This window comes from Pelophylax lessonae (assembly GCF_965119305.1).
Source record: "Pelophylax lessonae genome assembly, chromosome: 3".
In the NCBI taxonomy this organism is placed as follows: Eukaryota; Metazoa; Chordata; class Amphibia; order Anura; family Ranidae; genus Pelophylax; species Pelophylax lessonae.
The window spans coordinates 541,259,613-541,276,125 of NC_138770.1; the positions used below are offsets into that span (position 1 = coordinate 541,259,613).

General features: G+C 41.7%; 1 protein-coding gene across 4 annotated transcripts in view; it reads right to left on the minus strand.

Moving 5' to 3' along the window:
• RIN2 (Ras and Rab interactor 2) overlaps positions 1-16,513 on the minus strand; it is a 332,660-nt gene that overhangs the window by 152,227 nt on the left and 163,920 nt on the right. For all 4 annotated transcript variants that reach the window (XM_082251626.1, XM_082251625.1, XM_082251628.1 and 1 more), the window contains exon 3: positions 12,342-12,442. In XM_082251626.1, the coding sequence (XP_082107752.1) occupies positions 12,342-12,442 (101 nt within the window). The remainder of the gene's footprint in view (positions 1-12,341; positions 12,443-16,513) is intronic.

The following is a 16,513-nucleotide window of genomic DNA, read 5'->3' on the forward strand; positions in this document are numbered from 1 at the left end:
TATCCTACAGATAACTGAATCAGTAGATCCATCAAAGTGTCATATGATCATGTAAGGTCACACTAAGAAATATTAAGCAGAATTTATGTAAGATTTACAGCGGGGAAAATAAATTATTTGATACCTTGCATATTTTGTAACTTTGCTCACTTACAAAGAAATGCAAGGTTTATCATTTTTATCATATGTGTATTTTAAATAATAGAGACAGAATATTAGCCAAAAATCCAGAAAAAACACAATACAAATGTTATAAATTGAGTTGCAGTTCAGTGAGTAAAATAAGTATTAGATGCCCTACCAACCAGCAATAATTCTGGCTCCCACAGACTGGCTATAGTATGTGCTCGTGTGGTACACAGATTAGTCCTGACAATTTAAAGGAGTTGTAAAGTCTCAAGATTTTTCAACTTGATCCCATTCTTTCCATTAAAGGTGAAAAACCTTTTCTGTCTCAGCTGCCCCCCTCACCCCCCCATTTTTCTTAGCCCAGCGGCTCCAGCTGCTGTCTCGGGTCCTCATAGTATAGATTGAGAGCAGGAGGAGCCATTGACTCCCGCTGCTGTCAGTCAAATCCAGTGACAGGGGAGCCAGGGACGGGGCTGAGTCCTGCTGTCTGTGTCAAATTAGCCATTAATCACCCTCGGTCTAAATGCACGGTATCACATCATGGTGTAAGGATGATCATGAGAAAAGTGAGGGATTAGCCTAGAACTATATGGGAGGAGCTTGTGAATAATCTCAAGGCATTTGGGACCACAGTCACCAAACAAACCATTGGTAACACAATAGGCCGCAATGGATTGAAATCCTGCACCGTCCACAAGGCCCCCCTCCTCAAGAAGGCACAGGTACAGGTCCATCTGAAGTATGGACATCTTTCAAAGATTCAAAGAAGCATTGGGAGAAAGTGCTGTGGTCAGATGAGACAAAATTTGAGCACTTTGGCATTACCTCGACCCACCTTGTGTGGAGGAAGAAAAATGCTGACTATGACCCTAAGAACACCATCCCTACAGTCAAGCACAGAAGTAGAAACATTATGCTTTGGGGATGTTTCGCTGCTAAAAGGTACAGGCCAACTTTGCCACATTGAGGGGCCAATGGTTGTGGCCATGTATTGTAAAATCTTGGATGAGAACTTTCTTTCCTCAGCCAGAACACTGAAGATGGGTCGTGGATTGGTCTTCCAGCATGACAATAATCCAAAACATACCACCAAAGCAACAAAGGAGTGACTCAAGAAGAAGCACATTAAGGTCATAGAGTGGCCTAGCCAGTCCCCAGACCTTAGTCCTATAGAAACTTTATGAAGGGAGCTGAAACTTTGACAGCCAAGAAACCTTGAAGATTTAGAGAAGATCTGTAAAGAAGAGTGGACCAAAATCCCTCCTGAGTAGTGTGCAAAACTGGTAAAAGTTTAATACCACTTTAATATAGGCAAGAGGGGCACCTGTTTTACTGATAACTGTGTCAGAGGGGATTCCCCTTCGCTTTGGAAAGATTTCCTGTGTATTTGTAAGAGGAAGTCAATGAGAGCCTCCATAATAAGTCAGAGACATCAAAATGAAAACTGAAAGGGGTTTTAGGATAAAAAAAAAAAAAAAAGTTCCGGCAAAAGGTACACATAGTGGTTAGGCACAGAGGGAAAACAAATGTATGTTTTATGAGACGATGTTTCCAGACTATTTGTTTCAACAATTTCTCCATAAGCTTTGGAGATATATAATGTGCATTTAGGGCATTTTAGGCATGTTATTTACCTGTAAAAACCACCCTGGTATAGACATCCAAAAGTCCAGAGACTGCTGCAGGGTGCCGCTATCTTGTATATGGGCAAGAACCCCTGCCAAACCTAGAGCTGGCATGCAAGTGAGACTATATAGCAGTCATCACTAAATGGCGGCCCGCATCCGGCCCGAATCACTATTCCATTCGGACCGGCCGCGGTTTTGCTATTTAGGAGCCCGCTCAGCCATCCTCACTGCTATCATCGTCATCAAGCTCCGCATAGACGGCAGAAGGCATGAGGCTGATATCGGAGGCAGTACGGCTCCGGATGGAGGGTGGGACTTCAAGTTAACTAGCAGGTGATTTGTTGCTAGCAACCAATCACAAGCTGGTTATCAGGAAAAGTTGTGCAGATCCCACCCTCCTTCCAGAGCTGTCCTGCTTCTGATGTCAGCCTCATGCCTCCGGCCGTCCATGCGGAGCTGTCCTGCTGCCAATGTCCACTCTAGACTAATGTGCCTTCTGCAGGTAGGGCATTAAAGCGAACGGTTACTGCTGTAAATGATGTGGAGAAAGCCAAGGGCGATGTGAAGGGGGGCCAAGGACAGGAATCTGAAGATGTTTGAGGGGGGGGGGGGAATGGGGCTGAGGACAGGAATGTAAAGGGGGAGGGGGTGAGGACAGGAATGTTAAGGGGTACTTTGGGACAGGAATGTAAATGGGTAGTGAGGGACAGGAATGTAAAGGGGTACTGGGGGACAGGAATGTAAAGGGGTAGTGAGGACAGGAATGTAAAGGGGTAGTGGGGGACAGGAATGTAAAGGAGTACTGGGGGGCAGGCCCATCCATGAGCACAAATAGGGAGTCTTACTTCTTAAAGACTCTATAGCTGCCAGGTACACCCTAATTGCCCAGACCACATCCAAGGCATGCAAAGCAATTTCCTTCGGATGTTTTGGCGACAACCTTAGGAAGGAACGACAGACAGGTGCGAAGAACCACCTTATCTCTGTGAACCACCAAGTAAGGTGAACGACGGGATAATGCCGCCAATTCCGACACCCTGCACACAGAGGTGATAGCCACCAAAAAAGGGCACCTCCTGGGACAGCGTAAGCAGAGGAATCTCCAGAAGATTCTTAAAAGGGGGCTTCTGGAGGACTGAGAGCACCAAATTGAGGTCCCATTAGCGGCAACAGAGACAGCAGTGGAGGGGCCAAGTGCCTAAATCCCTGAAGAAAAGTACGCACCAGGGAGCATGTGGCAAAGGGCCGTTGAAAGAAGACCACTAAGGCAGACACCTGGCCCTTGATAGTACTCAAGGCCAGTTTCTATTCAACACCCCCCAGTTGAAAGAAGGTCAAGATCCAAGCCACCAAAAAAGAGCGAGTATGAACCCCAAGAGACTCACACCACGCAATGTATGTCTTCCCTGTATGATGGTAGATCTTCCTAGAAGTAGATTTCCTAGCTTTTAACAGCACTGGAATCACCAACTCAGACAAACCTCTATCCAACAGCACCTGGCGTTCAACAGCCAAGCCATCAAAACCAGCGATTGTAAAGCAGGATGGAAGATTGGTCCTTGGCAGCAGATCCTCCCTTAGAGAAAGCTTCCAAGTAATATCGGCGACCAGCCACACCAGGTCAGTGTACCAAGCCTGGCGAGACCAGTCCGGGGGGCAACTAAGATGACCGGAATCCCTTGTGCCTCGATCTTGCGTAGAAGTCTTGGCAGAAGCTTGAGAGGAGGGAAGTGGTAAATCAGACGATAGTGACCCCACGGGGGCCACCAGCTTATCTGTGGTGTCTGCCAGAGGATCCCGTGACCAGGGCCACAAACCTCTGCACCTTTCTGGATCACAGGAGAGCAGTTCGTTCTGCACTCTTGCGACCCGTTTTCAGCAGACAGCTGAGTGTAGCCTGCTGTCAGCTGAAATCACAGAGCCGGTCTAGGTTGGGGTAAGATCACGACCATATGGTCTGCATCCTCCAAGATTGCCAGACCGGGACCTGGCTAAGCCTCTCAGTGAGCTGCTAAGATCCTGAACCAATCTGCTCCCACCCCCTCCACAGCCCAACGCTCCAGAGAATGAAGGGGGGGGGGGGGTGGCAGAGCAGAGAACCGGTGACTTTCTGCTCGTGAAGCACTGAGAACCGAGCAATCAGTGGGGCTTGATTGCTCGGGTTCTCAGCCTTAGAGCCGGCGGGGGACAAATGAAGCATCGGACCAATGCTGCATCCACCTAGTTAAGTTATTCTGAATAAAAAAAAAAAAAGAACTAAACTCCATTAAAATACTCAATTTTTCTGTGCTTTTACCTGAAGTGTAGCCCGTAACCCCTAAGGTGGGCTTATCTGGGGTTAAGCAATGTTCCAAAAGCGAACAAAGTCAATCACTAGTTACCATGAGAACTATCGGACAGAATAGATAGACATTATGTCATGTTTTTGGGTATCTTTATCAAGCTATCCTAAATGTTTTTACATTGTGAACAAAAAAACCTTTAAGAACATTGAAAAAGACACAAAAACCTTGACTTTAGCTTATCACTATTTCTAGCTGTTTACCAAAGTGCCAGAAGTGCAAATGACGACTTAGGTCTGATGAGGATTAGCAACTCCTTGCCACAGTAATGTTAACAAGAAGCTTTATTTGGATTAAATTTACAATACCATAGTGGCCAGTAAAGCCTATAGTCTGAAAGTAAATTCCCCGGAAACATTCTACATATGGAATTCAGTTAATGTAAACTGACCAATTTCTACAAAATTAATATTACTAGGTCAGCAAATGCATAACCACAGTTTACAAACTCATGCACTTAGGTTTCTGCTTAATTGGAAACTCCGAATTACAGCTTGTCTGTCAAAAAAGGAAACATTCCATTCAGGCTGGTGCAATCAGTGGGAAGGAAGTCGTTGATTCCTGTCAATGGAGTTGATTTAACTAGGTAGTTCACTTTGCAAAGGAAGATGCAATTTTCAAGAGAATGGGCACCAGAGTGAATGAGGTGAAGCTTTACTGATTTCCATCATCCAATTATGTGCATGCAAAAAAAATGCTGTTTGTTTTACTTTCCTTGCACGTGGTTGGGTATTCTTTGCAAGGTGAAACGTCACCACATTCACTAAGCTCTTGCCCTTGCAAAGTGAACAGCTTATCTGCTTTTAGTATATCAAACGTTTATCATATATGGCCTGAATATAGAGCATATTTTTTTTTTATATTGCTAGTAGACTATGCCATGCACAATAGAGTACTTACATGTTCTGAAAAAGCAGAAATATGCCCCCATTCACCTCTCTATGCATAGGCATTGTGGAGGAATACATTTTTAAAGTTCACATCACAGACATTGAATTTGTAGCTTTTTTTTTTCTTTGAGAACAGATGCTGGCAAACAACCAGCAGATGTTTCTAAGCTGATAGAAACCAACTAAAGAGTCTTTGTTGTGATCTTTAAAGCGGTGGTAATTAAAAAAAAAAAAAAAAAAAGTGGTAAACTTTAGTGAATGTGGCGAAGTGACGTCACCAGCTGTTGCGGGGTAGAATATCTCCTAGATATGCACGTTTAGGAGATATTAATTTCACCTACAGGTAAGCTTTATTATAAGCTTATTATAAGCTTACCTGTAGGTAAAAATAAAAGCAGAAGGTGTACTACCATTTTAAGGATGATTGAGAATTAATAACTTCACATTAAATGCAGCTAGAGAGGTCAGGGGTGGCTTGTTTTAATTGTTTTTTGTAGGTGGGGCTTACTGTAATGTGCTGCGGTTTGGCCGCAGCATGGGTGTATCAGCGATTTTCATACAGTTTACCCGTGCTTTTAGCCATGATCCCATAGAATTCTTTTCGGTTGTGCGTTTTTTCCACATTTTCAGAAAACGCATGGAATTCTCAGGTAAACCCACGCTGCGACCAAACCGCAGTGAACCAGTGTGAAAGCAGCCTTCCTGCTTGTTAAGGATGTGAAAATAATTTAACCACTTGCCTACTGGGCAGTTTCACTCCCTTCCTGCTCAGGCCAATTCTCAGCTTTCAGTGCTGTCACATTTTAACCTCCCTGGCGGTATGATTCTTTTGGATTTTAGGTGCTGAAAGCGGTACCATTATTTTGCAGGTTATTCTTGTGAATGAGCAGCCCAAACCAACTGTATACATTTATTATATATTATATATATATACATGTATACATACATACATATATATATATATATATATATATATATATATATATATACATACATATTATATATATATATATATATATATATACACATATACACACATACATATATAATATAATGTATACAGTTGGTTTGGGCTGCTCATTCACAAGAATTACGTGTATATATATATATATATATATATATATATATATATATATATACTTATATATACGTATATATATATATATATATATGTGTATATATTTACATAAAAAGTACAGTAAAACTGCAGGAAAGGGCACTGGGGGGCAAACTAATGTGATTTTTTATTTATTTTGAATTGTAACAGTGTGTTTGGTGTGTTTTTACATTTGAATTTGCCGCCGGTTCCACCCCCCTGCGAACGTCACGTCGCAGGAGATGGAAGCCGGGGCACGGAGACGATCGGGAGGAAGATCCGCCGCGAGACACCGCCGAGACACATCGCTGGATCCCGGCGACAAGGTAAGTAACCTCTTTTACAGGATCCAGCGATGCTTCTGGCGGTACCCCGAGTGTGGCTCGGGGTTACCGCTTTTGGCTCTGAAATTTAACCCCGAGCCACGCTCGGGAATACCGCTAAGAAGGTTAAATGACAATTGCGTGGTCATACAACACTGTACCCAAACTAAATTTTTTTCATTTTTTGAGACAGGTAGAGTTTTTTTTTGATGGTATTTATTCACCACTGAGTTTTTTATTTTTTGCTAAACAAAACGAAAAAAGACAAATAAGTAATAAAGTTTGTAAATAAGTAATTTTACTCCTTCACTGATATGTGGAACTGATGGGCACTGCTAGGCGGCACTGACGGGCACTGAAGAGGATGCATTAATATGCGGAACTGATGAGCACTGATGGTCACTGATGAGGCACTAATATGTGGCACTGACATGCATCACTGATGGGCACTGATTGGCAGCACTGGTGGGCACAGATTATCAGTGCCTTGATTTTCAGAGCAGATGTACTCTGTGGATTTCCTGGTTTTCGGCCTCCTCACCTCACGAGCTGTCAGCATGATAACTGCCAAATCCTGTTTACATCCGTGATCAGCTGTGATTGGACACCGCTGATCATGTGGTAAAGAGCCTCTGTAAATGGTTCTTAACCCCTGTGATCAGCTGTGTCTGAAGGCAGGCAGTGTGAGCATGGGAGGACGTCATATGATGGCCTTCCAGCAAAGTGGGACCTAGCTTTAGTCGTCATTCGGCTAGAGAATGGTTGCAAAGGGGTTAATATCTATAGGTTGGACACATGTGAACTTCAGGTAGATAATGTCTGCTAAAAGGGCAATATTTGGGTAACATATGAGTGAATCTCCTGCAATTTACTAAAGGCAAATAGGGTGTTCATTTTGCAATGGATGTTTCACCAGAACTTAGTGAATATGGTGGAGCTCTGCCAGAGATGTATAGTAACTAAGTAGAACTACTTCACTACTGTACTTAAGTACCGAAAGGCGGTATCTGTACTTTCCTAGAGTAGAATTTTTTTCTCCTACTTCCACTTTTACTTTACTACATTTTTTCAATGATTTCAATACTTCTACTCCGATATTTTTTTTTTTTTGTGCTGCATAGTTACTCTTTACAATTATAAAAATTACCACTGCCAGAACAGTAGATGGCAGGTTTCATGAAGCTCAAAATATGTGTATTATCAGCGCATACGAAAATAAATGCTACTGTATGTATAAATAAAAGCTGCATTTGAAATAATAAAAAACAATATGATGTTCAAACTTTTGACTTCCTTCTTTAATAACTACATAACACAGTACTTGTACTTTTACTTTCAGTACTTGAGCAGCAATTTGTTTTTTCAAAACTACTGGTACTTTTACTTTCAGTACTTGAGTAGCACAATTTAAAAAAAAACTACTTGCAATACTTAAGTACAAAAAATGTTGAATACTTTAGTACTTCTACTCAAGTCACTTTTTGATCGAGCACTTCCACTTCTACTCAAGTCACTTTTTGATTGAGCACTTGTACTTTTACTCAAGTATGGGTTTCGAGTACTTTATACAACTCCGAGCTCTGCTGACTTTAATCATTCAATTACAGGCAAGCAATACTGCTGTTTTGTTATTTTTCTTGTGCGTCATTGCGAGCCAATCAGGAGAGAGGGGAGGGGGCCAAGCCATGTCTCAGTGTTTGAATGGGCACATAGAGCAGCGGCTTGCCACGGGTGCCCTCATAGCAAGCTGCTTGCTTTGGGGCACTTGGCAGAAGTGAGGGGCCAGGAGCGTTTAATATTTAAAAAAGAAAAAAAAAAAATCGAGATATCAGTTTTACGTCAATGCATTATGTAAATATGTAAATACTGTCTATGTATTGTATGAACACATAAAATTATATGCTTTTTAACCACTTGCCGACCGCCGCAAGCACATATACTGCGGCGGTCAGCTTCTCACAGGCAAAGTGACGTATGGGTACGTCACTAGCCTGTGAGGCTCTGGGGAGCGAGCGCGCGCCGCCGGAGGCGCGCTCCCGCTCGGTCACGGACCCCCCCGCGCGTGTGCCCGGCGGACCCGATGTCCGCTGGGCACTCACGATCGTCCGTGACAGCGGGAGAAAGGCAGGCGGCTGATGTAAACAAGCCGCCTGTCATTCTCCCCTGTGTAAGAATATTGATCATACGGTTCTACTATGTAGGACCGTTGATCACTGTTCCTAAAGCTCAAGCCACAGCCAATCACAGTTAGAATCACGCCCCTAGGGACACACACCACCCCTCCCTCTCAAAAAAAAGTTAACCCCTTCACTACCAGTGTCATTTTACAGTAACAGTGCATATGTATAGCACTGGTTACTGTAGTAATGTCACTGGTACCCCCAAAAGTGTCAAAAATGTCAGTCAAGAGTCAGATCTGTCCGCCCCAATGTCGCAGTCCCACAAAAAAAAAAAAAAAATCGCAGATCACCGCCATTACGTGTTAAAAAAAAAAAACAACAAAAATGACAAAAATCTTTCCCTTTGTTAGTAAACGCGATAACTTTTGCGCAAACCAATCAAAATACGCTTTTTGCGATTTTTTTTTTACCAAACATATGTAGCATAAAACAAATTGGCCGAAAATGTTAAAAAATTTTGATTTTTACATTTTTTGGGGGGGGGGGGGAATTTCATATATAAAAATGTGAAAAATATTGTTATTTTTGCAAAATTGACGCTCTTTTTTTGTTTATAGCGCAAGATCAAAAAAAAAAAAAATCGCACAGGTTATCAAATACCACCAAAAGAAAGCTCTGTTTGTGGGGAAAAAAAGGACGTCAAATTAGTTTAGGTAATTGTCCGTTAAAGTCACGCAGTGCCAAATCGCAAAATACCCCCTGGTCAAGAAGGGGATAAAATCTTCCGGGGCTTAAGTGTTTAAATTATAATTTGATGTTTAAAATGCGCAGATATTTCAACAACAGTTACACTATATAACTAGTTCTCTTCTCTTAAAGCATAACTTCAGCCAAATTTTTTCTCCTTTGTTTTACATAGATGTGAACTGGTAAGATGCTCTGTCCGGTATGTCAGGATGTCTGTGTTGCTGTAGGGGAGATAACAGAGGCAGAAAGGGAAACCCAAAAGCTGGCAGCCATCGCTGGATGAGGCGCTGAGGGGAAATATCCTAGGCAGATTTCCTATTGTTTAGGTCATGTCTCCAGAGCAGGAAGTGAAGGCAAATGTACCCAGTGGGGACATAGAAGGTAACTAAAATCTGACACAGGATCTAAGCCTTTACCACTCAAAAAAAAAAAAAAAAAGTTCTACTTTAGGCTTATGCAATCTTATTAACACTGTAAAAATGCCACACACGTCACAGCCATTAGACATGGTTCAAAACAATGCATTCCATGTATGATGATAACCTTTCTGGCTGACTTGACAAATATTCCATTTTATGTACTTGTCAGACATGCAAACATCATTCCTTACTATCACTGATTAGCTCGGATCTTCTGTACGCTCTAAAGTTCATAGCATGCAGGGAATCGGTATATCCTACCTGCACTGTTACTGGTCAATAACCTAGATGTCATCACATTCACATGGATATATTGATGTACACAGCAGTCCTTCACTAATAGTGTTCATTTCAAGATAATTCAAGACAAGTATAAAATAAAATAATTTTGCTAAACAATCAAACATCTACATTTCTATTCAAACATCCAGTCCTAGTAATGGGGTTTTAACGGGATTGTTTACCCAAATGATTGGGATGTAGGACTGGATCTCTGAATAATTTAAAATAAATTGTTGTACAATTGGAATCTAAAACTCTAATCATTAAATTATATTCACTATCAACATTTTCATCTGTGCCTAGCCAACCAGCTTTCTGATCACTCAACGAGGAATCAAATCAGAGTAACATTGTCAGTAATTGTCAGATTTGATTGAACAAAACCAACAGCGAAATCTTGCTAGCTTGTGATTTTTCATATATATATATATATATACACACACACATACACATACATACATACACACACACATATATATAAATATATATATATACACACATACACACACACACACACACACACACACACACATATATATATATATATATATATATATATATATATATATATAAATAATGGGTTTTTTTTTTTTAAACTGTCATTTTTGGTTTCGGCCAAGTGCATCCTGAACTTTTGGTTTTGTTTTGGCACCAAAATTTCCATTCAGTGTGCACAGTATATATGAGGCACACTGAATGGAAATTTTGGTGCCAAAAGCAAAAATTCGGGATGCACTCGGCCGAAACCAAAAATTACAGTTAAAAAAAAATGAATATATATATATATATATATATATATATATATATATATATATATTTGCATTATATTCAAATCTGAATTTAGTGGTGGCCATTATCGGTACCTTTAGTGTGAGAAAAGCTTGAGAAAAATGCATCCCTTTAAATTCTGTTTGTCTTCACTAGCCCCTTGTGCTTCCATTGTGGTGTTAAAAATCTTGCTTGCTGCATTTTCGGTCAGTTAAAAAAAAAAAAAAAAAAAAAACACATCTCCCCATTGAAATGCATTGAAAACGCATCAATAGCGCACCCATGGTAAGTTTTTGATGCGGTTTTTGAGTCACATCCATAAGCACAGTAAAATTGTGGCATTTTCTGTGCCATTAATTACACCTTATTCTCAATCAGCAAAATGGCAAAAACATCATTTTCGGCTGATATGTTTTGGTCTCTGAAATGTCGGTATATATATATATATATACACACACACACACACACACACACACACACACACACACACACACACACAGAGTATAATAATGCACACTATAGATTTTATATTATATATATATATATATATATATATATATATATACATACACACACACACACACAGTATCTCACATAAGTGAGTACACCCCTGATTTTTGTAAATATTTTATTATATCTTTTATTGTGATAACACTGAAGAAATTACACTTTGCTACAATGTAAAGTAGTGAGTGTACAGCTCGTATAACAGTGTACATTTGCTGTCCCCTCAAAATAACTCAACACACAGCCATTAATGTCTAAACCTCTGCCAACAAAAGTGAGTACACCCCTAAGTGAACATGTCCAAAGTGGGCCCAAAGTGTCAATATTTTGCGTGGGCCACCATTATTTTCCAGCACTGCCTTGGGCATGGAGTTCACCAGAGCTTTGCAAGTTGCCAATGGGTACGATTTGGGGTTTCCATCTCCCTATATTAGCAGTATGTTGGTGAAGTGGATGATTCCATTTAAAATCTTGAGTTCCAAACAACATGCCAAAATACTTGAGGAACTCTAATTGGGCTATCAGTCTTATCAGCTATGAAATTATGTAATTTTAGCAAAAGCTAGTATCCATAAAAATATATTATATATATATATCATCTCTTAATAAGCCAACTAAGAAAGCAATCAACAGTTAAAAACACTACTGAGATCACCCTATATTATTATTCACATATGAATACAGGAGACTTATGAAACATTCTTGGGTGAACTAAATGCTTGATATTATTTGTTCATGATCTATTGGTCACATAAAGAGTAAAAAAGTAGAACTGAAAGTTTCAGCAACAACCTACCAAGCAGAGACCAACAAAAGAAGTTCTATTGATTAAATTGCACTGATTTGTTTTTTTATAAGGTTTCTATTTTATTACTTCTTCTTTCATTTATTATACGTTCTACAACAGCTCCTATACAAAAAAGGTTAGCATGTTTGAATGCCAAAGGTAGCAGTAAATAGTGACTCATTACTGTGCAAATAGAGACTTATCAGCCCAAAGTATCTAACAAATTCAACAACTCTAGGTATCTTCATATGTTAAACACAAACTTCCCAAAAATTGAACCAAATAGTAAGTCTCTGTAGTCACCTCAAGCACTTGTCGGGATCTTCTTCATCTCGGACACTGAATTCTGTCTGTACCATCTCCTGTTTCAGTTCTCCGATCTCTGTGGCAATGGTGTCAATGAGCTGAGGAAGGACAAAACAGACTTGACGTGAGCTGGTTGGAGAGGCGTGTTAGCAGGCAGGTTTAGTCACTTTGCTGTGAACAGGCAACATATCTGTACGCCCTGAACTTCCCGTATCCAACAAGAGGATGAATCAGAGGCACAGAGGATGCAGCAAAGTAAACAATTCATTTTTTTACAATACATATAGAATATGACACTGGAATGCCCCCCCCCCCCCCCGGCAATAACACGCCCGTTTCCACAGCATCTCCTAAACCTTTACCAATGATGAAACACCATCGTTACATCTATGGGATCTAACCATTGCAGGTACTTAATAATATCACTTAAAAGGTAATACATAATACTCACATTTTCAAAAATATTATTTTTTTTTTATTTGAGAAGAACATTCTTCAGTTTTTCATATTTACATGATTACACAGAAATCAAAATCAGAGCAGAACAAAACAATGTGGCTAAGGCATCGTTCACACAGGCAGCAAGGGAGGCAGTAAAAGTAGGTGGTTGAGCCATAGTTTTTTATTTAGATTGTTTTTGCTAATTGTTATTGATTAATGTGATTGTAAAGTTTTTGTTTTTATTCTAATAACAAACATGTTATACTTGCCTGCTCTGTGTTGTAGTTTTGCACAGAGCAGCCCAGATCCTCCTCTTCTTGGGTCCCTCCTCGGTGCTCCTGGCCCCTCCCTCCTGTTAAGTGCCCCCACAGCAAGCAGCTTGAGCACCCGTGCCAAGCCGCAGCTCCGTGTGGCCATTCAGACACTGAGTTGTGGTTCAGCCACGCCTCCTGCCTCTCCTCATTGGCTAAGTGACTGATAGACCGCAGAGGGAGCCAATGGTGCCGCTGCTGCGTCTCAGCCAATCAGGAGGGAGAGTCCCGGACAGCCGAGGCAGCTGCCAAAGACAGCAGAATATTAGCATGCATAAAGAAAGGGATGTATTCCAGAGATAAAACTATAATCCTACCACTTTATAAAACTCTGGTCCGACCACATCTGGAGTATTCTGTCCAGTTCTGGTCGCTAGTCCTCAGGAGGGATGTGTTGGAGCTGGAGAAAGTCCAGAGAAGGGCAACTAAACTAATTAGGGGATTGGAGGACCTTAATTATGAAGAGCGTCTACAATCACTTAATTTATTCTGCCTGGAGAAGAGATGCCTGAGAGAGGACATGATAGCAATTTATAAATATCTCAATGGTGATCTCAGCATAGAAAAAAAGCTATTCAGTCGCAAGGATTGCATGAGGACTCGAGGACATACAATGAGATTAGAGGAGAAGCGTTTTAACCTCAGGCAACGCAGGGGGTTCTTTACTGTTAGGGCTACAGGATTGTGGAGTTCTCTACCACAAGAGGTAGTTTCTGCGGGGAGTATGGCTACTTTCAAAAGACTCTTGGACGTACATCTCAAGGATCAGAACATTAAGGGGTATGAGAGATGATTACGGCCACGCGCGCCTACACAGGTTGAACTGAATGGACTATTGTCTTTATTCAACCTCAACTACTATGTAACTAGGACTCATGGAGATCGCTCAGGTAAGTATTAGGGGACTGTTGCACACAGAAGGCTTATTATTCTAATGCATAGAATGCATTGAGATAAAAAAAACCTGCATTTACAACCATTTTAAGCCATAATTTTACAGCACCCCCCAACCAACCAAGGAAGTGCAGCCACTCAGGGCTGCACACATGAACAGCATCCATGGGTGCACCAAAAATTAAACCCCTGTTGCATTCGACAGGCAGTATTGCTGCCAAACGCAATCTATTCAAGTAAAAAGAGATGTGCCACAGCTGACCATGGTGGTTCAATCTTTTTAGGATTAAGACAGGCTGTGCCACCCTCTAAACCAGGGTTCTCCAAATGTTCCAAAGGGTCAGTTTACTGCCGTTCAAACTTTAGGAGGGCTAGATTGTGGCCAACAGGATTAGAAATTTCCCAGCATCAGTGGGAGTAAACAATGCCATAAACTTGGTGGTCAGTAGGACTAAATAAATTACATCATTGGTGTCAGTGAGAGGAATAGTGCCCCAATGTTGGTATCAGCGGGAGGAATAGAGCTCCAACTTTGGTGTCAGTGGAAGGAATAGTGCCCCAAGGGCTGGATAAAGGCAAGCAAAGGGCCACATCTGTCCCGCAGGCTGCAGTTTGGGAACCCCTGCTCTAAACCATTAATCCACCGCAGATCACTTTTCAGAGGGGCAGCAAGGGCTGACGCACAACCGAGCGAGCCCACAGTATCAGAAGGATCAGGGGTGGAGTCCTCAATCTTTTAAAGTGTAAATAAAAGGCACATTTTTTTTTAGTTTCGGATAGAGTGCTGAGGGATTAGAACACCTCTTTGGTCTGAATTGCTGTCTCTGTTCCCATTAGGGAGATTCACCCTCTCTATTTGTTTACCTTTATCAATGAAAGTGAAAGTGAAAGTAAAAGTAAAAGAAAATCCCAAAATGTGGGTTTTCACTAGAACAGTAATAGAGGGGAAACCTTCAAATGGGGACACTAGTTCTAGCAAACTGTTAGATAGGGTCCATTCAGTTTGTTGCAGGCTGGCAACTTTTGTTTGTTTTTTGACATGCGTCACCCTTCCATGTGCTCCTTGCTGTAAGGCCAGTTATAGGTTGGGGTGGTTGCTATTTGTTTGTACAGTTGGTGAATTGGGGAGGGGACACACTGGATACCTTCGCTGCCATTGTGCTACTGCTATGTTTCCGGTGCATCCCTGTGTCTTTAGGGAGGGATGGGCTCCCTCCAGGCATACCTGCTCTTAACCACATCCCGCCCGCCCTATAGCAGATTGACGGCGGGATTGTGGTTGCATTATCCTGACCGGACGTCATATGACAGCGGCAGGGGGGCGCGCAGAGCGGCGATGCGAGGTGTCAGGCACGAGCCGATCGGCGGCTCCCCTGACGGGGGGGGGGTCGTCACTGGTAATCAGATCATTGATTACCAGTGCAGACCCTCGGGTTGGTTACCACTAGAACCACCAGGGATGCCCACCCATGACCCCAGGGATGCCCACCCATGACCCCAGGAATTCCCACTATGGCGACCAGGGATGGCAATCAGGGCTCAGGGATGCCCTCCCCATCAGTGCTGCCTGCCAGTGCCCTCCCTATCAGTGCTGCCCACCAGTGCCCATCATTGCCATCTATCAGTGCTGCCCACCAGTGCCCATTATTGCCCACCAGTGCCGCCTATCAGTGCCCATCAGTGCCGCCTGTCAGTGCCGTTTTTTGGAAGTCTGGAAGTATTCCTGAGCCCATGTTGTGATTTCCATTACAGTAGCATTCCTGTATGTGATGCAGTGCTGTCTAAGGGCCCAAAGATCACGGCATCCAGTATGGTTTTCCGGCCTTGACCCTTACACACAGAGATTTTTCCTGATTCTCTGAATCTTTGGATGATATTTTGCACTGTAGATGATGATAACTTCAAACTCTTTGCAATTTTTCTCTGAGAAACTCCTTTCTGATATTGCTCCACTATTTTTCACCGCAGCATTGGGGGAATTGGTGATCCTCTGCCCATCTTGCCTTCGGAGGGACACTGCCACTCTGAGAGGCTCTTTTTATACCCAATCATGTTGCCAATTGACCTAATAAGCTGCAAATTGGTCCTCCAGCTGTTCCTTATATTTACATTTAACTTTTCCAGCCTTCTATTGCTACCTGTCTCAACTTTTGTGGAATGTGTAGCTCTGATGAAATCCAAAATGAGCCAATATTTGGCATGACATTTCAAAATGTCTCACTTTCAACATTTGATATGTTATCTATATTATATTGTGAATAAAATAGAAGTTTATGAGATTTGTAAATTAGTGCATTCCTTTTTTACTCACAATTTGTACAGTGTCCCATTTTTTTTGGAATTGGGTTGTATATACAAGCAAGCTGGTGGATGAAACCTGCTTTTAGTTACACAAGCCACAGGTGACTGAAGTACACTGGGGTGCCATAACACAGTCACTGCAGTTTACGCATATATTTGCAAATGTGTTCAAGCCAAACCCCTTGTTTTTAATGTGAACTGTTAGACAGGGTCAATTTGGTT